This window comes from Chiloscyllium punctatum, chromosome 4 (assembly GCF_047496795.1).
Source record: "Chiloscyllium punctatum isolate Juve2018m chromosome 4, sChiPun1.3, whole genome shotgun sequence".
Taxonomy (NCBI): Eukaryota; Metazoa; Chordata; class Chondrichthyes; order Orectolobiformes; family Hemiscylliidae; genus Chiloscyllium; species Chiloscyllium punctatum.
The window spans coordinates 103,252,261-103,272,836 of record NC_092742.1 but is presented as its reverse complement, the minus strand read 5'-3'; the positions used below and the strand labels follow the sequence as shown (position 1 = coordinate 103,272,836).

The following is a 20,576-nucleotide window of genomic DNA, read 5'->3' as shown; positions in this document are numbered from 1 at the left end:
AAAAGTCACCTGGATAATCGCTCGTGGACGTCTAGCTAACAGCGAGGGTGAGACCCATCAACTGCAATAGGACGTGGGCTAACAAAAGGCAGGCTGAGAACAAGCTGGAGAGGGGCAGATAAAATTTTATCTGGAGAACGGACACAAATGTATTTCGGCAGAACAGAAAGCGTGAGGGCAATATAAATTTAACAACACAGTTTGAAAGAATACGAAGGAACCTGGGGCTGCACATCCACTGATCTTCAAGGGTCACACGGAGATAGTGGTTCGCACAGTGTATGAGACCTCGGGGCTTCGCAAAGCGAGTATGAAGGGAGGGAGGTTTATAAAGCTCTGGCTAGCTCACAGCTAGAGCAACGTGTCCAGTTCGCATCACCCCATCGTAGAGAAATGGTATGGGATCTTGACAAGCTGCAGAGGAGGAGAGTTACCAGGATTGATCCAGGAATGGGGATTTCACCACTAGACTGGATCGGAGAGGCTGAGTTTGTTCTTCTTGAAACAATAGGAGATTGAGGAGAGAATCGGCTGAGGTGTAGGAGATCGGGACTGGCTGAGGCAAAGTAAACAAGGGGAAAGCAACGTTTGGACTTGACGGTAATAGAAGAAGGGGACAAAGACTTCTAAAGCTTTGGGCAAAAGATAGAGAATATGGCAAATACTAATAAACTAAAACTCACTGCTTATGTAAGTAGGGACAACCCATGACTTTTAAAGGAAATCAAATGAGCAGTTGGGACAGCGAGTGACAGGGATTGAGCAGGAGGGATGGGACTGATTGGATTGACCTACAGGGAGCTGTCATGAACCGTAAGCCATAACCACTCTAAGACTCTGTAGGTTTACCAGATCAAACAGATTACATATATAAAAGTGCACAATGTTAGAACAGTATGTTACCTGGGCCAAGTGTTCTGTTCCTGACCCTTTACTCAGTCTTCGCCTGCGGGTGGGTAATAGAGATGGATTGAGCTCCGACAGATCCCGGTCGTTTGCAGAGTTCCTCGGGGACTCCCCATCCTCTTTCTTGTCGGTGCTGGTTGAAACAGGGTCCAGCTTTCGGACTGGCACGGATACCGGTATTACGAGTGGCTGCAGACAGCTGTCATCGACCTGACTTCTGGAACATGCAGACCCCGCAGGGACATTTGGGTGGCCAGCTACCACACTCTGCCTTTCTTCTTGCGAGTCACTCTCTCCAGTCTGAACAGAGTTGTTGGGGAGGGGGGTGGGGGGAGAAAGAAAAACAACATTTCATTTTCACCTTCTCCTCCCAGAAAACGCAGACACAAATTAAATCTCTCCAACAGGTACAGTCACTCACGGGTCTATGCCAGGGCTTATATATGTGCTGATGTCGTCCCAAGTTAGTTTTTAGGTACAGGAAGTGATCAAGATGGCCAATGGAATGCTATCCTCTATTATAAGAAGAACTGAGTATAAAAATAAGGAAGTAAAAACTCCATCAGCCAGAGGGTGGTGAATCTGTGGAATTCATTGCCTCTGAAGGCTGGGGAAGTTGAGTCGTAGTTGAAACGGAGGTAGATAAGTTCATGATTGTCAAGGGGATCGAAAGGTTACAGGGAGGAAGTGGGAAAATGGGATTCAAAGACCTATCGGCGAGGGTTGAATGGTGGAGCAGATTTGATGGGCTGAACAGCCTAATTTCTGCTCCTATGTCTTATGGTCTTATGTTATAATGCAGGGCATCGCTGAGACCACATCTCAAATTCTTTGTACAATTTTGGCCTCTTTATTTAAGGAAGGGCATCACTGCATTGGAAGGGACCCGGGTTCAATTCCCACCTCAGGCGACTGTCTGTGGAGTTTGCACATTCTCCCCGTGTCTGCGTGGGTTGCTCCGGTTTCCTCCCACAGTCCAAAAATGTGCAGGTTAGGGTGGATTGGCCTTGCTAAATTGCCTGTAGTGTTAGGTGCATTAGTCAGGGGTAAACGTAGGGGAAAAGGTCTGGGTGGGTTGCTCTTCGGAGGGTCGGTGGGGACTTGTTGGGCCGAAGGGCCTGTTTCCATACTGTAGGTAATCTAATCTAATTATTTAAAAATTAGGGCTCACCCTTTTAGGAGTGAGATGAAACAAGATTTTTTTCCTCGGGGGCTGAGAGACTCTGGGACTCTCTGTCTCAGAAGGCAGTGGATGCAAGGTCATCAAATATTTTTAAAGGCAGAGGTTAGATAGATCGGGGAATTCAGGGCTATTGGGGATAAATATAAAATTCAGGGCATAAGCAGATCAGCCACATTCTTTTTGAATGGTAAAACAGACATGACGGACCGAATGGAGTATCGGAGTTAAGAGGTCATGTTCATCGAGTCAGAGAGTCCTACAGCACGGAGACAGGCCCTTTGACCCAAACTGGTTCATGCTAACCAAAGTGTCCATTCACGCTTACCCCATTTCCCTGCACTTGGCCCTTATCCTTCTAATCCCTTCCTATCCATGTATTTGTCCCAATGCCTTTTAAATGTTGTTAATGTACCCACCTCAACCACTTCCACTGGCAGCTCATTCCATATGCGTACATCCCTCTGTGTAAAAAATTTGCCCCTCAGGTTCCCTTTTATTCTTTCCCCTCAATCCTTAAACGAATGCCCTCTTGTCCTGGATTCCCCAACCCTGGGGTAGAGACTGAGTGCACTCACCCTATCCATACCTCTTATGATCTTATACACTACTATAAGATCACCCCTCAGTCTGCTATGCTCTAAAGAAGGGAAAAAAAAAAGAGTCCTAGCTTGTCCAACTTCTCCCTATAACTCAGACCTAGAGTCCTGGCAACATCCTTGTAATGTTCTTCTGCACTCTTTCCAGTTTCATAACACCCTTCCGATAGCAAAGTGACCAAAACTGAACACAATACTCCAATGAACACAATGTTGCAGCTGCACAGGACATTGGTTAGGCCACTTTTGGAATATCGTATGCAATTCTGGTCTCCCTCCCTTCAGAAAGATGTTGTGAAATCCGAAAAAGGTTCAGAAAAGATTTATGAGGATGTTGAGGGTTGGAGGTCTGGGAGAGGCTGAATAGGCTGGAGCTATTTTCCCTGGAGCATCACGGTAGGGGGTGGGTGGCATGCAGTTAGACCTTAGAGGTTGAGAAAACCATGGGTGGCATGTTTAGGGTCAATAGGCAAGGACTTTTCCCCAGGATAGGGTAGTCCAAAACTAGAGGGCATAGGTTTAAGGAGAGAGGGGAAACACATTAAAGAGACCTGAGGGGCAACTTTTTCACACAGAGGGTGACGCATGTATGGAATGTGCTGCCAGAGGAAGTGGTAGGGGCTGATACGATTACAATATTAAAAGGCATCTGGATGGGTATATGAATAGGAAGGGTTTGGAGGGATATGGGTCAAGTGCTGGCAAATGGGACTAGATTAGGTTAGGATATCTGGTCATAATGGACAAGTTGGATTGAAGGGTCTGTTTCCATGCTGTATATCTCTATGGCTCTATGGTCTACTTCTGCTCCTAATCGCCTCCGGCTTGACTTCCTATTAGCAAACATTATACTTTCTCCCTCATCTGTTTATCCAGCTTTCCCTGAAATGAATCCCCTGTGCTATTTACCTCAGACAGACTAGGATAACAAGTTCCACGTTCTAACTTAAAAACAGAAAGCACTGGAGACACTCAGCAGGTCTGGCAGCATCCATGGAGAGAGAAACAGGGTTCACGTTGAGGTCATTATGACCCTTCTTTGGAATAGAAGAGATAATAAAAATACGATGGATTTTATACGATCAAAGTTGGGTGGATGAAGAACAGGAAGAACAAAAGGGAAAGTCTGGAATAGGGCAGAGGGGAGACAGCATTTAATTAACAAAGATGTCCTGAATTAAAATGTGAAGGGAGTGGTAGAAGGTATCAGTGAAGAGACAAAAGGTGTGTGTCTAATGCAAGTGGGAATGACAGAATGATGAATAGCTTGGTTTGAAAACTAAAACATTATAAACATGGCAAAGAGAAACAAAATCAAAATGGAGGACAGAGTTTACGGACTGATGTTGTGGAATGCCCACCCCAGCACCAAGTCCTGGAAGTTTAAGGATGCCACTTAGACGCATACAGATGTACAGCATGGAAACAGACCCTTCAACCCAACCCGTCCATGCTGACCAGATATCCCAACCCAATCTAGTCCCATTTTCCAGCACTTGGCCCATATCCTTCCAAACCCTTCCCATTCATATACCCATCCAGATGCCTTTTAAATGTTGCAGTTGTACCAGCCTCCACCACTTCCACCAACAGCTCATTCCACACGTGCACCACCCTCTGTGTGAAAATGTTGCCCCTTAGGTCCCTTTTAAATCTTTCCCCTCTCACCTTAAACCTATGCCCTCTAGTTCTGGACTCCCCCACCCCAGGGAAAAGACCTTGTTTATTTACCCTATCCACGCTCCTCATGATTTTATAAACCTCTATAACGTCACCCCTCAGCCTCTAATGCTCCAGGGAAAACAGCCCGAGTGGCACGGTGGCTCAGTGGTTAACACTGCTGCTTCACAGCACCAGGATCCCTGGTTCAATTCCAGTCTTGGGCGTCTGTGTGAAATTTGCACATTCTCCCAGTGTCTGGAAGGAAACCCATGCACAGTCCAAAGATGTGCAGGTCAGGTGAATTGACCATGCTGAATTGCCCCTTAGGTGTTAGGTGCATTAGCCGGAGGGAAATGGGTCTGGGCGGGTTACTCTTCGAAGGGTCAGTGTGGACTGGTTGGGCCGAAGGGCCTGTTTCCACACTGTAGGGATTCTAATCTAATCTATTCAGCCTCTCCCTATAGCTCAAATCCTCAAACCCTGGTAACATCCTTGTAAATCTTTTCTGAACCCTTTCAAGTTTCACAACATCCTTCCGATAGGAAGATTAGAATTGCATGCAATATTCCAACAGTGGCCTAACCAATGGCCTGTACAGCTGCAACATGACCTCCCAACTCCTGTACTCAATACTCTGACCAATAAAAGAAAGCATACCAAATGCCTTCTTCATTATCCTATCCACCTGCGACTCTACTTTCAAGGAGCTATGATCCTGCACTTTACAGAACATCTCCACTGAGTGTGCTAGCATGACCCTGACCATCTTCCCCACCATCCCCCCCCCCCAAAAAACTGCAGCCTGATATCAGCCAAAAAAAAATGTGACCCGCTACACTTGGCTGAACAATAACAAATCTGAGCCCAGGAAACCACACAACAAGTCAAGGCGTCAATATGACAACAATGCCAAAAGAAAGGGTTCTGTCTATCTAACACATCCCAGAGCTTCTGTGTTGGCAGGACTGTGCAGTACGTACTAATAGTGAATGAACTGGAGGAGGTGGTTTTAATTTTAAAAAGCAGCGAGTTACTGTGATCTGAAAGAGTGGCAGGAACAGGTTCAATAGTAATTTTCGAAAGGCAGTTGAACATTGAGAGAGAGAGAGAGAGAGAGAGCTGGAAGATTTCTGGGAAAGTGTTGCGGATGAGGGAACCACTTCCAAAGAGCCAGTATGAGGATAACTGGCCTCCTCCTTCTCTGCATGTAAGGAGTGTCTGTACATCATATGATGGACAACGGAACTTTGGGGATGATGTGACTCTTGCATTTTAAACCCTCAAAGTCATTTGCTTTTCGTCACTGCAGTTCAAAAAGGGAGTCACAAAGTTCAGTTGCTGGAGGCAACTGAGGTCATGAGGTCACATATTTGGGCAATTGCTTTACCCGAAACACTATGCGGGTAGTGTCTCCCACCCATCCTCCTCTTACCAAAAAGAAAGTTGTGTGTGTGTTGGTTGGGAAGGTGATGAGTGTTTTCTTTTGTGTTTCATTTTTTTCAGCAGTCTCTTTGGGAATCTAGAATAGGGGGAATGGAGGTGAGGGCAGTTGAATGTTCCTCCTGCAGAATGTGGGAGGTAAGGGTCACCACCAGTGTCCCTGCTGACTTCATCTGCAGGAAGTGCACCCAACTCCAGCTCCTCGAAAACCGTGTTAGGGAGCTGGAGCTGGATGAACTTCGGATCATTGGGGAGGCAGAGGGGGTTATTGAGAGGAGTTACAGGGAGGTGGTTACTCCACAACCACATGAAGAAGGTAGATGGGTTACTGTCAGTAGTGGGAAAGGGAATCGGTAGTCAGTGCAGGGATCCCCTGTGGCCGTTCCCTCAACAATAAGTATACCGTTTTGGATAATTCTGGGGGGGACAACTTACCATGGGTAAGCAATGGGGCACAAGTCTCTGGCACAGAGTCTGTCCCTGCTGCTCAGAAGGGAAGGAGGAAGTGGAGCAGAGCTTTAGTCATTGGGAATTCCATAGTTAGGGGGGACAGACAGGAAGTTCAGTGAGAACGAGAGAGACTCACGATTGGTGCGTTGTGTCCCAGATGTCAGGGTTCATGAAGTCTTGGATCTTGTTTTGGGGACACTTGGGGAGGATGGGCAACAGCCCCATGTCGTGGACCATATAGGCACCAACGATATAAGTAGGAAGAAAGGTGGGGATCTATGGCAGAAATTCAGGGAGTTAGGGTGGAAGCTTAGAGCTAGAACAAACAGAGTTGTTACCTCTAGTTTGTTATCCATGCCACGTGCTAGTGAGGCGAGGAACAGGGACAGATTGTAACTGAACGGGTGGTTGCAGGGATGGTGCAGGAGGGAGGGTTTTGGATAATCGGAGCTCTTTCTGGGTTAGGTGGGATCTCTACAAACAAGCTGGTCTGCACCTTAACCAGAGGGGTACCAATATCCAAGTTGCTAATGCTCTTTGGTGGGAGGGGTTAGGGAAACTACTGCAGTCGGGGGATGGGAACCTGAACTGTAGTTCCAGTGTACAGTAGGTAGAGGGTAGTGAGGTGAGGGATAGGTTTACAAGGTCGTGAGAGGTCACCAACAATCGGGATGCCGGTTTGAAATGTGTGTACTTCAAAGCCAGGAACATCAGGAAAAAGGTGGGTGAACGTGCAGCATGGGTTGGTACCTGGGACTTCAATGTTGCGGCCATTTCAGAGACATTGATAGAGCAGGGACAGGAATATTGCTGCAGATCCAGGGATTTTGATGTTTCAGTAAGAACAGAGATGGTAAAGGGTAGGGGGAGGGGGTGGCATTGTTAGTCAAGGGTAGTGGATGGTTCATTTCCAGATGTTTCATCACCCTACTAGGTAACATCTTCAGTGGGCCTCAGAAAGCAGGAATTTTCAGCAGTGCTTTGCCTATTTATATGTTTGGGTTTCTTTGGGTTGGTGACATCATTTCCTGTGGTAAAGTCACTTCCTTTCCTTTTCTCAGGCGGTGGTAGATGAGGTCTAACTTGATGTGTTTGTTGATAGAGTTCCGGTTGGAATGCCATGCTCTAGGAATTCTCGTCGTGTCTCTGTTTGGCTTGTCCTAGAATGGATGTGTTGTTCCAGTCGAAGTGGTGTCTTTCCTCATCTGTGTGTAAGGATTCTAGCGAGAGAGAGTCATGTCTTTTTGTGGCTGGTTGGTGTTCATGTAGCCTAGTGGCTAGTTTTCTGCCTGTTTGTCCAGGGTAGTGTTTGTTACAGTCCTTGCACACTATCTTGTAAATGACATTAGTTTTGCTTGTTGTCTGTATACGGTCTTTCAAGTTCATTAGCTGCTGTTTTAGTGTGTTGGTGGTTCTGTGGACTACCATGATGCCAAGAGGTCTGAGTAATCTGGCAGTAAAGGATAGCATTACAGCACCTGAGAGAATGTTTGAGGACTCATCCACTGAGATAGTATGAGCTAAGGTTAGAAACAGGAAAGGACAGGTTAGGAGTTTTCTTTCGGCCTCCAAATAGTTCCAGAGATGCAGAGGATAGGATAGCAAAGAGGATTCTCGATAGAAGTGAGAGTGACAGGGTGGTTGTTGTGGAGGACTTTAACTTCCCCAACATTGACTGGAATACTATAGTTCAAGTACTTTAGATGGGTCAGTTTTTGTCCAATGCGTGCAGGATGGTTTCCTGACACAGTATGTAGACAGGCCAACAAGGGAGCGAGGCCACATTGGGTTTGGTACTGGGAAATGAACTGGGCCAGGTGTTAAGATCTGGAGGTAGGGGAGCACTTTGGTGATAGTGACCACAACTTGGTTAGGTTTACTTTAGCGATGGGCAGGGATAAGTATATACCGCAGGGAAAGAGGTATAGCTGGGGAAAAGGCAATGATGATGCAGTTAGGCAAGATTTAGGATGCATAGGACGGGGAAGGAAACTGCAGGGGATGGACACAATTGAAATGTGGAGCTTACTCAAGGAACAGCTACTGCGGGTCCTTGACAAGTATATACCTATCAGGCGGAGGGGTAGTTGTCTGGCGAGAGAACCATGGTTTACAAAGGAAGTTGAAGCTCTTGTCAAGAGGAAGAAGGCGGCTTATGTGAGGATGAGGCATGAAGGCTCAGTTTGGGGTCTTGAGAATTATAAGTTAGCCAGAAAAAGATCGAAAGAGAGGGCTAAGAAAAGCCAGGAGGGGACATGAGAAGTTGTTGGCGGATAGGATCAAGGAAAACCCTAAATCCTTTTATAGGTGTATCGGGAATAAAAGAATGACTAGACTAAGATTTTGGCCAATCAAATACAGTAGTGGGAAGTTGTGTGTGGAATCTGGGGACATAGGCGAAGCACTTAATGAATACTTTTGGTCAGTATTCACATTAGAAAAGGGCAATGTTAGTGAGAACATGGAGATACAGACTACTAGATTAGATGGGATTGTGGTTGACAAAGAAGAGGTTTTAGCAATTTTGGAAGATCTGAAAATATATAAGACCCCTGGCCAGATGGGATTTATCCGAGGATTCTCTGGGAAGCCAGGGAGGAGATTGCAGAGCCTTTGGCTTTGATCTTTATGTTGTCATTGTCAACAGGAGTAGTACCAGAAGACTGGAAAAAGGCAAATGTTGTTCCCTTGTTTAAGGAGGGAAGTCAGGACAATAATAGGCCAGTGAGCCTTATTTCAGTTGTGGGTAAGGTATTAGAAAAGATTATAAGACATAGGATTTATAATCATCTGGAAAGGAATAAGTTGATTCCAGATAGTCAACACGGTTTTGTGAAGGGTAAATCATGCTTAACTAATCTCATTAAGTTCTTTGAGAAGGCGACCAAAAAGGTGGATGAGGGTAAAGTAGTTGATGTGGTGTATATGGATTTCAGTAAGGTGTTTGAGAAGGTTCCCCATGGTAGTCTATTGCACAAAATACGGAGTTTCGGGATTGAAGATGATTTAGCGGTTTGGATCAGAAATTGGCTTGCTGAAAGAAGACAGAGGGTGGTGGTTGATGGGAAATGTTCATCCTAGAGCTCAGTTACCAGTGGTGTACCGCAAGGATCTGTTTTGGAGCCACTGCTGTTTGTTATTTTTATAAATGGCCTGGATGTGGGTGTACAAGGATGGGTTAGTAAATTTGCGGAATACACCAAGATAGGCAGAGTTGTGGATAGCGCCTAAGGATGTTGTCGGTTACAGAGGGACATAGATAAGCTGCAGAGCTGGGCAGAGAAGTGGCAAATGAAGTTTAATGCAGAAATGTGTGAGGTAGTTCACTCTGGACAAAATAACAGGAATGCAGAGTACTGGGCTAATGGTGAAATGCTTGGCAGTGTAGATGAACAGAGAGATCTCGGTGTCCAGAAGCATAAGTCCCTGAAAGTTGTCACCCAGGTTGATAGGGTTGTTAAGAAGGCATATGGTGTGTTGGTGTTTATTGGTTTGGGGATTGAGTTTCAGAGCTATAAGGTCATGCTTCAGCTGTACAAGACACTGGTGCAGCCGCACCTGCAGTATTGCGTACAGTTCTGGTCACCGCATTATGGGAAGGATGTAGAAGCTATGGAATGGGTCCAGAGGAGATTTACCAGGATGTTGCCTGGTATGGAGGGAAAGTCTTATGAGGAAAGCTTGAGGGAACTAAGCTGTTCTTGTTGGAGAGAAGAAGGTTGAGAGGTGACTTGAGACATATAAGATAATCAGAGGGTTAGAGAAGGTGGACAGTGAGAGCCTTTTTCCTTGGATGGTGAAGGCTAACACAAGGGGATATAGCTTTAAATTGAGGGGTGATAGATTAAGGACAGATGTCAGAGGTAGTTTCTTTACTCAGAGTAGTAGGAGCAAGGAACACACTGCCTGCAATAGTAGTAAACTTGCCGACATTAAGGGCATTTAAATGGGCGGTTGACGCAACATTGAGGGCCGAAGGGCCTGTACTGCACTGTAATGTTCTTTGTTCAGAGTCTTGTCTGCATGGTTTATTGTTTGAGTCAGTTGCTGCTTGGCTTTGGATTGTTACAGGGTGTCCTGAAATCGTGCAAGGCGCTATATAAATTCAGATTCTCTCTCTTTGTATTGTGGTCTTTTAGTCAGCACCGGGGGCACCGTTAAATCTCTCAGAGGAAGCCTGTGCTTCAGAGAGTCAGGAGTCAGTCGTCCAGCACTCAGCCTACTGTTATCCAGGGCACTGTTCCAGAAGGTTCACAATCCCCCCCCGTGACCCATACCCACACCCTGCTACTCGTTGCCTCTTTTAGCGAGAGAGAGTTATCACTCAATTTCCACCAAATTGTCGGTTCAGGCTTCACTATAGAAACCAGAACATGTAATCCAGCCCAGTACCCTCCATCCTGTGCTGTGGGAAGGCTGCAGAACTATGTCTTCTTCCATATGAGACTCTCCGGGGATGGGGAGCAAAGACCCCAGATGAGTATTCGACGAAAACCAAGAAGAACATTCGAAAATCTCTAACAAATGTGTTAGGCATGACCTCCCCCGACAAAGCCAGAGAAATCTTAGCATCTTTCAAAAAAAAACGTGATCAAGTGCGTGGATGAGGGAAGCTCAATTTTTCCCACGCAGGAGACTGACTGAGAAGGTTAACGCACATGGAATCTAGAGAAATGTGGTGAGATGGATCAGAAACTGCAGAAGCACAATGGGTAAGGGGAGAAGGTTGTTTGAGTGACCAGAGGCTGGAGTCTAGTGGTGCACCACAGGGATCAGGATTGAGACCTTTATTTTTTGATATATACATAAATCATACAGATGAAAAACATGGGGAGGGCAGTAAGCAAGTTTGCAGATGACACCAAGATTGGTAGAGAGGTTAATTGTGAGGAAAATGGTTATGGGTTACAGGAAGGTGGAGATGGGTAGGGCAGACCAGTGGCAGATGGTATTTAACCCTGCCTGCTAAGTGTGGGGTGGTGCATTTTGGAAAAGGGAAAAAACAAGATGAGGAAGCACTTAATGAAAGGCAGGACACTGGGTAGTTCAGGGGTACAGAGGGATCTTGGGTAATCATTCACAGAACCCTGAACTCGGCAGAGCATGTGAACATGATCATTAAGGCAGCAAATGGGACACTTGCTTTCATCAGTCGTGGTAAAGAGTACAAGAACAAGGTGGTGATGTTGGAGTTGTCCAGGAGATTGGAGTGTTGTATGAAGTTCTGCTCACCTCACTACTGGAAGGATGTGTTAGCTCTAGGTAGGGTACAGAGGATGTTCACCAGGATGGCTAGGGATGGAGATACTGAGTTACAAGAGACTAGATCGGTTTGAATGGTTTTCTTTAGAGCAGTAAAGACTGAGGGGGGGACATAATTGAGGTACCTATGATTATGAGGGCAATGTACGGGGAGAAGAGAGATCAATCAAAAGGGTAGTTTTAGGTTTTAGGCTGGAGATTCAGAGGGAATTTCACTCTGCAGGTGGTGGAATGCACTGCCTGGGAAGGCTTACAGCCTTGCAAAGAAAAAATAAAAATTTGGATGAGCATTTCAAATATAACAGTCATGGATATGGGACAAGTGTAGCAAATTGGAATGAGAGTGGTAGTTATAGTCAGAATAGGTGCGATGGGTTGAATGTCCTTTTCTGTGCTGTGTGGCTCTATAACTCTAAAATTAGCAACAAGAGCAGGAGCAGCCCATACATATGGCCCCTCAGGATCGGCTTCACTCCTAACCTTCCCACTCACCTCAACCTTCTACTGTTTCAGCATCATGGGATAACATCTGTATTCCACCAACATTTACAAACATGGTTAACAAGCCAGATGACCCTTCTCAAATGACTTTGACCGAGGGAAGAATTTGGCCTGGAAATTGGGGAAGAACACACTTTTATTTCTTCAGTACACTGCCAACGGGATCTTTAATAGACAACTGAAGCTGAGGGAAGTCTAGTTCAATATTTTATCAGAAAGACAGCACCTCTGTCAGTGTAGCACTGCTTCAATACTGCAATGGAGCACCAGCCTTGGTTTTTGTGTGGTCAAACCTCGATGACCTAGACTTAATAGCCCAGGAGCCCAGCTTATTCCAGGCTGAGATGGATTTTTAATCAGCAAGGGAATCGTGGGTTTTGGGGGTGGGAAAGGCAGTATGTGGAGCTGACAATTATCGGATCAACGTGATCTCATTGAATGGTGGAGTGGGCTCGATGGGCTGAATGGCCTACTTTTGCTCCTAAGCCTTATGGTGGCAAGTGTGCTACCCACTGAGTCCACAGCTGACTCACATCCCAATATTCATTGGTCGGCTCCCGGGCAGTAGGAGGGTCAATCTCTGCGTACGGGCACTCATAACCCTCTGGGATAGAGAACACCAAACACTGCGAGTGAAGAAAACTCTTATCTCAGGTCTCAGCCTAAGATTACAACATGTAGGTCTGGACTCTCCAAAAATAGGACACAAGCTCCAAACATCCATCCTGTCACATTACTCCTAAGAATTGTACTGCCTCTTATTCTTCTCAACTTTGAAGAATATCTAGGAGAAAGTGAGGACTGCAGATGCTGGAGATCAGAGCTTAAAAATGTGAAGAATATCTGTTCATCATACTCAATCTCTCATCGTAGGACAGCCTTCTCCCTCCAAATCCCTCTCGAGTGAACTACGTAGTAGTCCCTTGAAGGTATGTTTAGGAAAGGAAACCAAACTGTACCTAATGGGCGTGGTCTTATATGCCCCTGTAAAACTACAACAAGACACCCAATTAAAGGCTAACATGCCACTTGCCTCCCCAAGTGTTTGAGATTAGATTCGATTCCCTACAGTGTGGAAACAGGCCCTTCGGTCCAACAAGTCCACACCGACCCTCCGAAGAGTAACCCACCCAGACCCATTCCCCTAACCTATATTTCCCCTTGACTAATGCACCTAGCACTACGGGCAATTTAGCATGGCCAGTCCTCCTGACCTGCACATCTTTGGACTGTGGGAGGAAACCGGAGGAAACCCACGCAGACACGGGGGAGAATGTGCAAACTCCACACAGTCAGTCGCCCGAGGCTGGAATCAAATCCGGGTCCCTGGTGCTGTAAGGCAGCAGTGCTAACCACTGAGCCACCATTTGGTACACCTATGTGTCCAACTTTCCACATTTTGCGTCCAAGGATACCCATCAGATTCTTCTGAATATCAATATTTAAAAATGTTCAGCTTTACCGTTCTTCCGACCAAAGTGGGTAATATTGTCACCCTCCACATCATCCCCCTGGTCACGGTACGCTGTCTAATACTTAACCCTCAATGAGCATCTTGGCAACAGATATTCTGGTTGCCATGGGAACGTGCTGGGTTTCATCTGGGTGCTGGATTAGAACAGGGACTGCATTTCAAAGGGTATTTCATTGGCTGTAGATAGGGAACGTTGCTGTATAAATGCAAGTCCTTTTAAAAGGCATTTGGACAAATACATGGATAGGAGAGGTTTAGAAGGATTTGGGCCAAGTGTGGGGAAATGGGGTTAGTGTGGATGACATGGACCAGTTTGGGCCAAAGGGCCTGTCTCCATGCTGTAGGACTCTCTCTGACTCTAAAAGGGAAAAGAGTTACACTTGTTACAGGGGTTGGGGGAAAGCATGGTTTCAAATGTCCAGCAACCGCTCACTGCTTACCTTAGCTGAGGTGGTCCAATTGGACAGGGCCTCTGTGGATTCCTGTTGCGGCTGTGGTCCGTTTTCCTCGCCCGATGTCTCCTCTTTCTTCATTGAGACTTGCACGAGACTATCGGCGGTGCTTTCGCCCCGTGAGGCCGTTTCCCGGGCCGGCTCCCTGCTCTCCTGCTCTCTCCGACCCCAGCTCTCCCCCCCGCGGGGTGGGGCGCCCTGCGGGCCGGCCGCCTCGAACAGTTTGAGCTGGCTCTGGCCGGAGTGGCTGGGCGGCACGTTGAGCAGCTTCTGCAGTTCCGGCCCGTAGGCCTGCGGCCAGCGCTGGCTGGCACTCTCGGTGGAACCTGCTGGATTCCCAACCCGGTGGGCCTCAATCGGTGGGGGCTTCACCTGCCTCTCCTTGATGGGGTAGTGCGCCCGCTTTGCCAAAGGGGCCTGAAATTCTGCCGTCAGCTGGCGGGGTGCTGCGTGTTCCTGTTTGATTCCACCCAGGGTGGACCTCTGAAGGCCTTTGCTGACGTGAACCTCTGCGAGTTGCTGCTGGAATGGAGCTGCCGTTGAAACCACGTGATGCATCGAAGCCTCGGACCCCTGGCTCACCTGTACCCGCTGGAGACCGAGAGACTGAGGTGGCTGCTGGTGAGGGAAGAACTGCTGGAACAGGTGCTGTTGGCAGGTGGTCTGTGCTTGGTGACTGTAAAGGGGAAGGAGTGCTGGCTGGTGGACTTGATGGAAAATGTTCAGTACGGAATTTGGAGGCAGCTCTTGCTTCTGGTTCTGGCCGTACTGGTACTGGAAGAATTGGCGTTGAGGCAGAACCTCGTTACTTTGCTGCTGCTGATGTTGATGCAGCAGTTGGCTCTGCTGGTATTGCTGCTGGAGTTGGGTCTGCTGTTGGGTCTGTGCATGTTGCTGCTGGAGTTGATGTTGTTTCTGCTGTAGTTGGCTTGACTGTTGGGCTTGTGCATGTTGCTGTTGGAATATTTGTTGGTTTGACTGTAGTTGGTTCGACTGTTGGGCCTGCACGTGTTGCTGTTGGAGTTGACGTTGGTTCGACTGTTGGGCTTGTGCATGTTGCTGTTGGAGTTGATGTTGATTCGACTGTAGTTGGTTCGACTGTTGGGCTTGTGCATGTTGCTGTTGGAGTTGACGTTGGTTCGACTGTTGGACTTGTGCATGTTGCTGTTGGAGTTGACGTTGGTTCGACTGTTGGGCTTGTGCATGTTGCTGTTGGAGTTGATGTTGATTCGACTGTAGTTGGTTTGACTGTTGGGCCTGCGCGTGTTGCTGTTGGAGTTGATGTTGATTCGACTGTAGTTGGTTCGACTGTTGGGCCTGCGCGTGTTGCTGTTGGAGTTGATGTTGGTTCGACTGTTGGGCCTGCGCGTGTTGCTGTTGGAGTTGATGTTGGTTTGACTGTTGGGCCTGCGCGTGTTGCTGTTGGTCTGACTGTTGGGCCTGCGCATGTTGCTGTTGGAGTTGATGCTGTTTCTGCTGTAGCTGGTTCGACTGTTGGGTCTGCAGGTGCTGCTTTAGCTGGTTCTGTTGTTGCTGTTGGGTTTGAAGAGGCAGTTGGGTTTGAAGAGGCAGTTGGGTTTGAAGAGGCAGTTGGGTCTGCCGGTGTTGCTGCTTCTGCGGCTGGGCTGCGGCCCCTTGCTTTGCCAGAGCTTGCGAGAAGGGACCCGTGGCGTTGGAATCGATGATGCTCACTGCTCCGACACTGGCACAGAATGGGGCCGCGCTTTGAGTCCAGGAGCCAGCGGGTTGCCAGCTGAAGCTCCCCTTGGAAGGTAGGCGGTCGATCAGGACAGACGCAGCCCAGTTGGGGGGCATGGTGCTGCCAGTTGCCACAGCCCTCCCTTGGCTCATTGCCAAATCGGAGCCAACAGACTGGCACTGCCCGCCCTTCGCTGGAGTCTCGGGCAGCGTGGGGGGCTGTGATTTGAGTGGGCCGCCCTCCGCCTCACCGCGGATCATCCCGTTCTTCCTGAGACGGGACGGGCTCGCCTGAACGGTGCCGGTATTCTCACCGAAGAACGAGATCTGCTTGCCCTTCCGTTTGGCTGAACTTTTGCCTGTTGCCTGCCTGTTCATCTTCACCGCAGCATCTGGACAAACAACCCTGCTCCAACCTGCCCAGCCACCAATCCCTCTCCCGCGTTTCACTCTTAACCTCTTCACTGGTGGGCGTTCCAGGGGTGTGGGCTATGAACGAGACGGCCAAGTGCCAGAACTAAATCGTGGGCGCTTGCTCTGTGCCAATATGTCAGAACAGCCACACCACCGCCAGCCTCACTGCTGCCCAACGTCCAAGTAGCTAGTCTCCGCACTTGCCTTCAGGAGGTCCTAAACAACCGTGCCAACCTGCAAGAACAATCAAGGTCAAACATTAGCGAAAAAAAACAACACTATTGCGAGCTTCATTCTGCCCTTTAAAAAAATAAAAGAACCAAAAGTAACTGAAAGAAATGGAGGGTGACCCCCACCCAAAGGCATAGCTCAAATCAACATTGCAAAACTACCAGTGACTTCTTTCACAATGCACACCCGAGGACCACGATCGTGCAAAATGAGATCAGATGCAACGGGTACGGGTTCGTGGGTTTGGATCACCCTCTTCCGTGACCACCGCGGTGCACTCAATTCCTGCCTGGCTGGCTGTTCCAAAGTGGTCACAAGGCAAAAGCGAAACCCTCCCATGGGTTACGTCTCCAAGCTCAGCACGTTTGCTTAACACCAGTTAGTGTAGTTCGCCTCAGGAGCTCTGCAGCCCTGCTCAAAACATTCCACTCAAAGCAATTGCTGTCAGAACCTCCCTGAATGACTTGTTCAGCCTAGTTTGCAGCTGAAGATTTCCAAGAGGCTCTAGCCTGTCTCCTCACATACCCTGGAATGTTCCACTGGTGTAATATCAAACAGAGAGTAGCTCCGAACGTTAACGCTAATGAACGCACACTGCCCTGAGAGATAAAAGAGTTTGCAGTGTGCAAACAGAGAAACAAAACTGTAGCACCAGGAAGTTAGCGGATGACTAATTGCAACTCAAAGCTACAATCTGCAAATCCAAAGTATTACTCTGACTTGGCACTTACATTTGGCTCTTTGCCCTCACACAATAAGGCACAATTCCACGGAACTGGAGGGAAGGGAGTTGGGTAACGGAGAGTGAGATTTCTCTTCCTTTGCCCACCACTTGCTCAGTCAGCCCACCCAACTCTAGACAGTCGGTGAATGTCACTTGCAACTTCATGGCACCTGCAGTTACAATAACTCTAGTACATATCATAGAATTGAATCTTGGATCATTAACTCTTGATTCACAGTGGTGTAAAGATCTGCTGTACTTAAGTGAAACCACAAACAGAAACGGGTGCAAAAATTTCAATCCCTATGCAGTGTGACTCAAAACGTATTGTTAATCTGAGTATTTATCTCCTTGCTAGTTTCGGAGCTTCCTGTACCCAAAATAGCCACCCCATTTCTGATCCAGCTGCCAGTGCCTGAACATGTCCCGGGAACCTTCCTTCCTTTGACAGTGTGGATGCGGGCTGCTATGCTAGTGTCTGGTTCAGGAACGGGGAGGGGGAAGCGGGATTTAGGAGCAGTATCTGTGGAGACAGAGTCAACATCACCACTGGGGCTTCAGAACTGAGCTGCTGAAACGTGACCACTATTGAGGGGTCAGAAACACAGCAGCTCGTCTGTACTCAGCAAGCTCCGACAAATGCGAAAATGACTCGATAATCTCTGAGCTTCGGTGCTTGAATGATGAACATTTGCTGAAGTTTGTTACATCCAAAGATGGGAGACAGGGCCTCAAGTTTAACATGTATGCAAGAGATGGTCCAACCTTCACTCAGTTATAGAGTCACACAGCATGAAAACAGACCATTCAACCCAATTCGGTCATGCCAACCACGTGTCCAAAATTAAACTAGTCCCCCCCGCCATTTGCCTACTATCCCTCCAAACCTTTCCTTATCCATGTACCTGTCCAAATGTTTTTTAAATCTCGTAACTATACCTGATTCTACCACTTCCTCTGGCAGCTTGAGCCATATACGCATCATCCTGTGTGAGAAAAGAATTTGCCCCTCTGGTACCTTTTAAACCTTCCCCTCTCACCTTAAACTTATGGTTTTAGAATGCACTATCCTGGGGAAATGACCTGGTCTAATTCACCTTATCCATGCCCCTCATAACTTTGTAAACCTCTTAAAAAAAAGGTTACCCCTCAGCCCCCTACGCTCCAGGGACTAAAGGTCCCAGTCTATCCAGCCCCTCCTTAGAAGTCAAACTTTCCAATCTTGGTCACATCCTTGTGTATCTCTATTGCACTCTTTCCAGCTTAATAACATCTTTCCTGTAGCAGGGTGACCAGAAACGCACACAGCACAGTAATTCCCCCGTACCCATGGGGGTTACATTCCAGAAACGCACACAGTACAGTAATTCCCCCGTACCCATGGGGGTTACATTCCAGAAACGCACACAGTACAGTAATTCCCCCGTACCCATAGGGTTTACATTCTAGGACCTATTGTGGAAACCCGGAAACCGCAGATAGGAGCAAACTCAGTGATTCCATTGGGAAATGTACCTTCCCTGGTCCCTGGTTCCAGAACATTCCTTTTCATATGTTCCGGCCATGGTAAACTATGAGTAAGTGAAGCCACGGATACGGGAGTCGCCCTGCACTCCAAATGTGACCTTACAGCCATAAGACGACATCCCATTGCTCTCACTGATAAAGGCAAGGGTGTCAGAAAGCCTTCTTCCCCACGCTGTCTACCTGTGATGCCACTTTCAAGGAACTGTGTGCCTGAAGCCTTCGGTCTCTTTGTTCAATAAGACTTCCCACAGCCCTACCATAAGTGTGTAAATCCTGTCCTGGTTTATCTTACCAAATCACAACACTTGTCTGTACAGGAGTCAGCCAGGACTTTTTTATACTGAAGAGGAGTCCTGGAGTAGGGAAATGAATTCATAACCTTGATTCTAGGACGAGGATAGATTAGATTAGATTAGATTCCCTACAGTGTGGAAACAGGCCGTTCGGCCCAACAGGTCCACACCGGCCCTCCGAAGGGTATCCCACCCAGACCCCATTTCCCTATCCTACACTTACCTCTGACTAATGCACCTAACACTACGGGCAATTTAGCATGGCCAGTTCACCCTGACCTGCACATCTTTGGACTGTGGGAGGAAACCGGAGCACCCGGAGGAAACCCACGCAGACACGGGGAGAATGTGCAAACTCCACACAGTCAGTCGCCTGAGGCGGGAATTGAACCTGGGTCTCTGGCGCTGTGAGGCAGCAGTGCTAACCACTGTGCCAGTCATATTATCTGCTGAGCTATAGCCACAGCCAGGACAGTAAAGTTACAACAGCGCCAGTAACCGGGCCTGTGATTTCTCACGCAGTTTACTCGACAGTACATTAACGATATCCCATCAATGCCAGTACGTTGGCCAGAATTCATACAGCACCTCCAACAGGTCACATACTTTGTGCAAACTTCTGATCAATTTTGAATATTCTGTTGTGAATGATAGAGTGGCCCTTAGAGAATAAGGAAACTACCAAAAACATCACATGATTCAATTAATCAGGAAAAAAAAGGCTACTCCACTCCCCCAATATAACATATAACTATTGCCAAACTTTTCCTGGATGTGACACATCCTGAAGTACACACACATTGCCAGCAGACGGTCTTGCTGAAAATTTTCAAACACTACCTCAGCAGAGAGTTTGACTTCCTGTGACCTACTGCCATGGCATTTTATAAAAAACTGCTCCTTCTCCCCTTCTAGTCATCTATTCCAGAGACAATGTGCAGTTTCTCACCGGCACACTTTTCCAGTCTCCCTCTAAAAGCTCTGGAAGGCCAAATAAAATGGCAAACACTTTAAAATTATCCAGCAATCACTGGGGAGAGAGTGAAAGCTTGATGAATTCAACACAACATGAATCAAACACTTTATGTTCGCAGTTTCATGAAGAAATACATTCACCAGTCGCACCCACCAGTGTAGGGAGATAGTAGTGGACATCTGCAGACTCTTGTTCAAATGCTGAGAGTGTGTGGTGCTGGAAAAGCACAGCAGGTCAGGCAGCAGAGGAGCAGGAGAGTCAACGTTTCAGGCAAAAGCCCTTCATCAGGAATTATGCCCGAAACATCGATTCTCCTGGCCCTTGGATGCTGCCTGACCTGCTGTGCTTTTCCAGCACCACACTTTCGACTCTGACCTCCAGCATCTACAGTCCTCGCTTTCGCCTAGATGTTCAAACGCCACCAGGGGGCGAAATCTAAATGGTGAAAGCAGCTGGCTTCTAAATACAGTTACTAAATCTAAAATTGAAAGCTAGCCTCAGTAACAGTGGCTCTAACTATTGTTGAAACCTATACAGTTTCAATAACATCCTTCACTGGGACGGGCTGACTTGATTGACTCTTAACTGTCCTTTGAAATGGCCTATTAAGTCCCTCGAGGACAAATGGGGATGCCCTGCATCCCATCAGAAAAGCAAACTTCTAAAACTCTCTCCCTCAATCTCCTGAAAGCTCAGCCAGAATGAGAAATAAAAATACAGATGTACTGCTTTCCTAATCAATCTGTTCAGAGAGGTTGTTTCACACCTCTGGAGCAGGTGAGACTTG

General features: G+C 47.4%; 1 protein-coding gene across 6 annotated transcripts in view; it reads right to left on the bottom strand.

Annotated features, from left to right (window-relative positions):
* The window catches only part of mideasb (mitotic deacetylase associated SANT domain protein b), an 83,573-nt gene that overhangs the window by 30,258 nt on the left and 32,739 nt on the right, over positions 1-20,576 (bottom strand). For all 6 annotated transcript variants that reach the window (XM_072569442.1, XM_072569441.1, XM_072569447.1 and 3 more), the window contains 2 exons: positions 13,915-16,272; positions 904-1,206 (listed from right to left, as the gene is read on the bottom strand). In XM_072569442.1, the coding sequence (XP_072425543.1) occupies positions 904-1,206; positions 13,915-16,002 (2,391 nt within the window). In that variant the 5' untranslated portion in view covers positions 16,003-16,272. The remainder of the gene's footprint in view (positions 1-903; positions 1,207-13,914; positions 16,273-20,576) is intronic.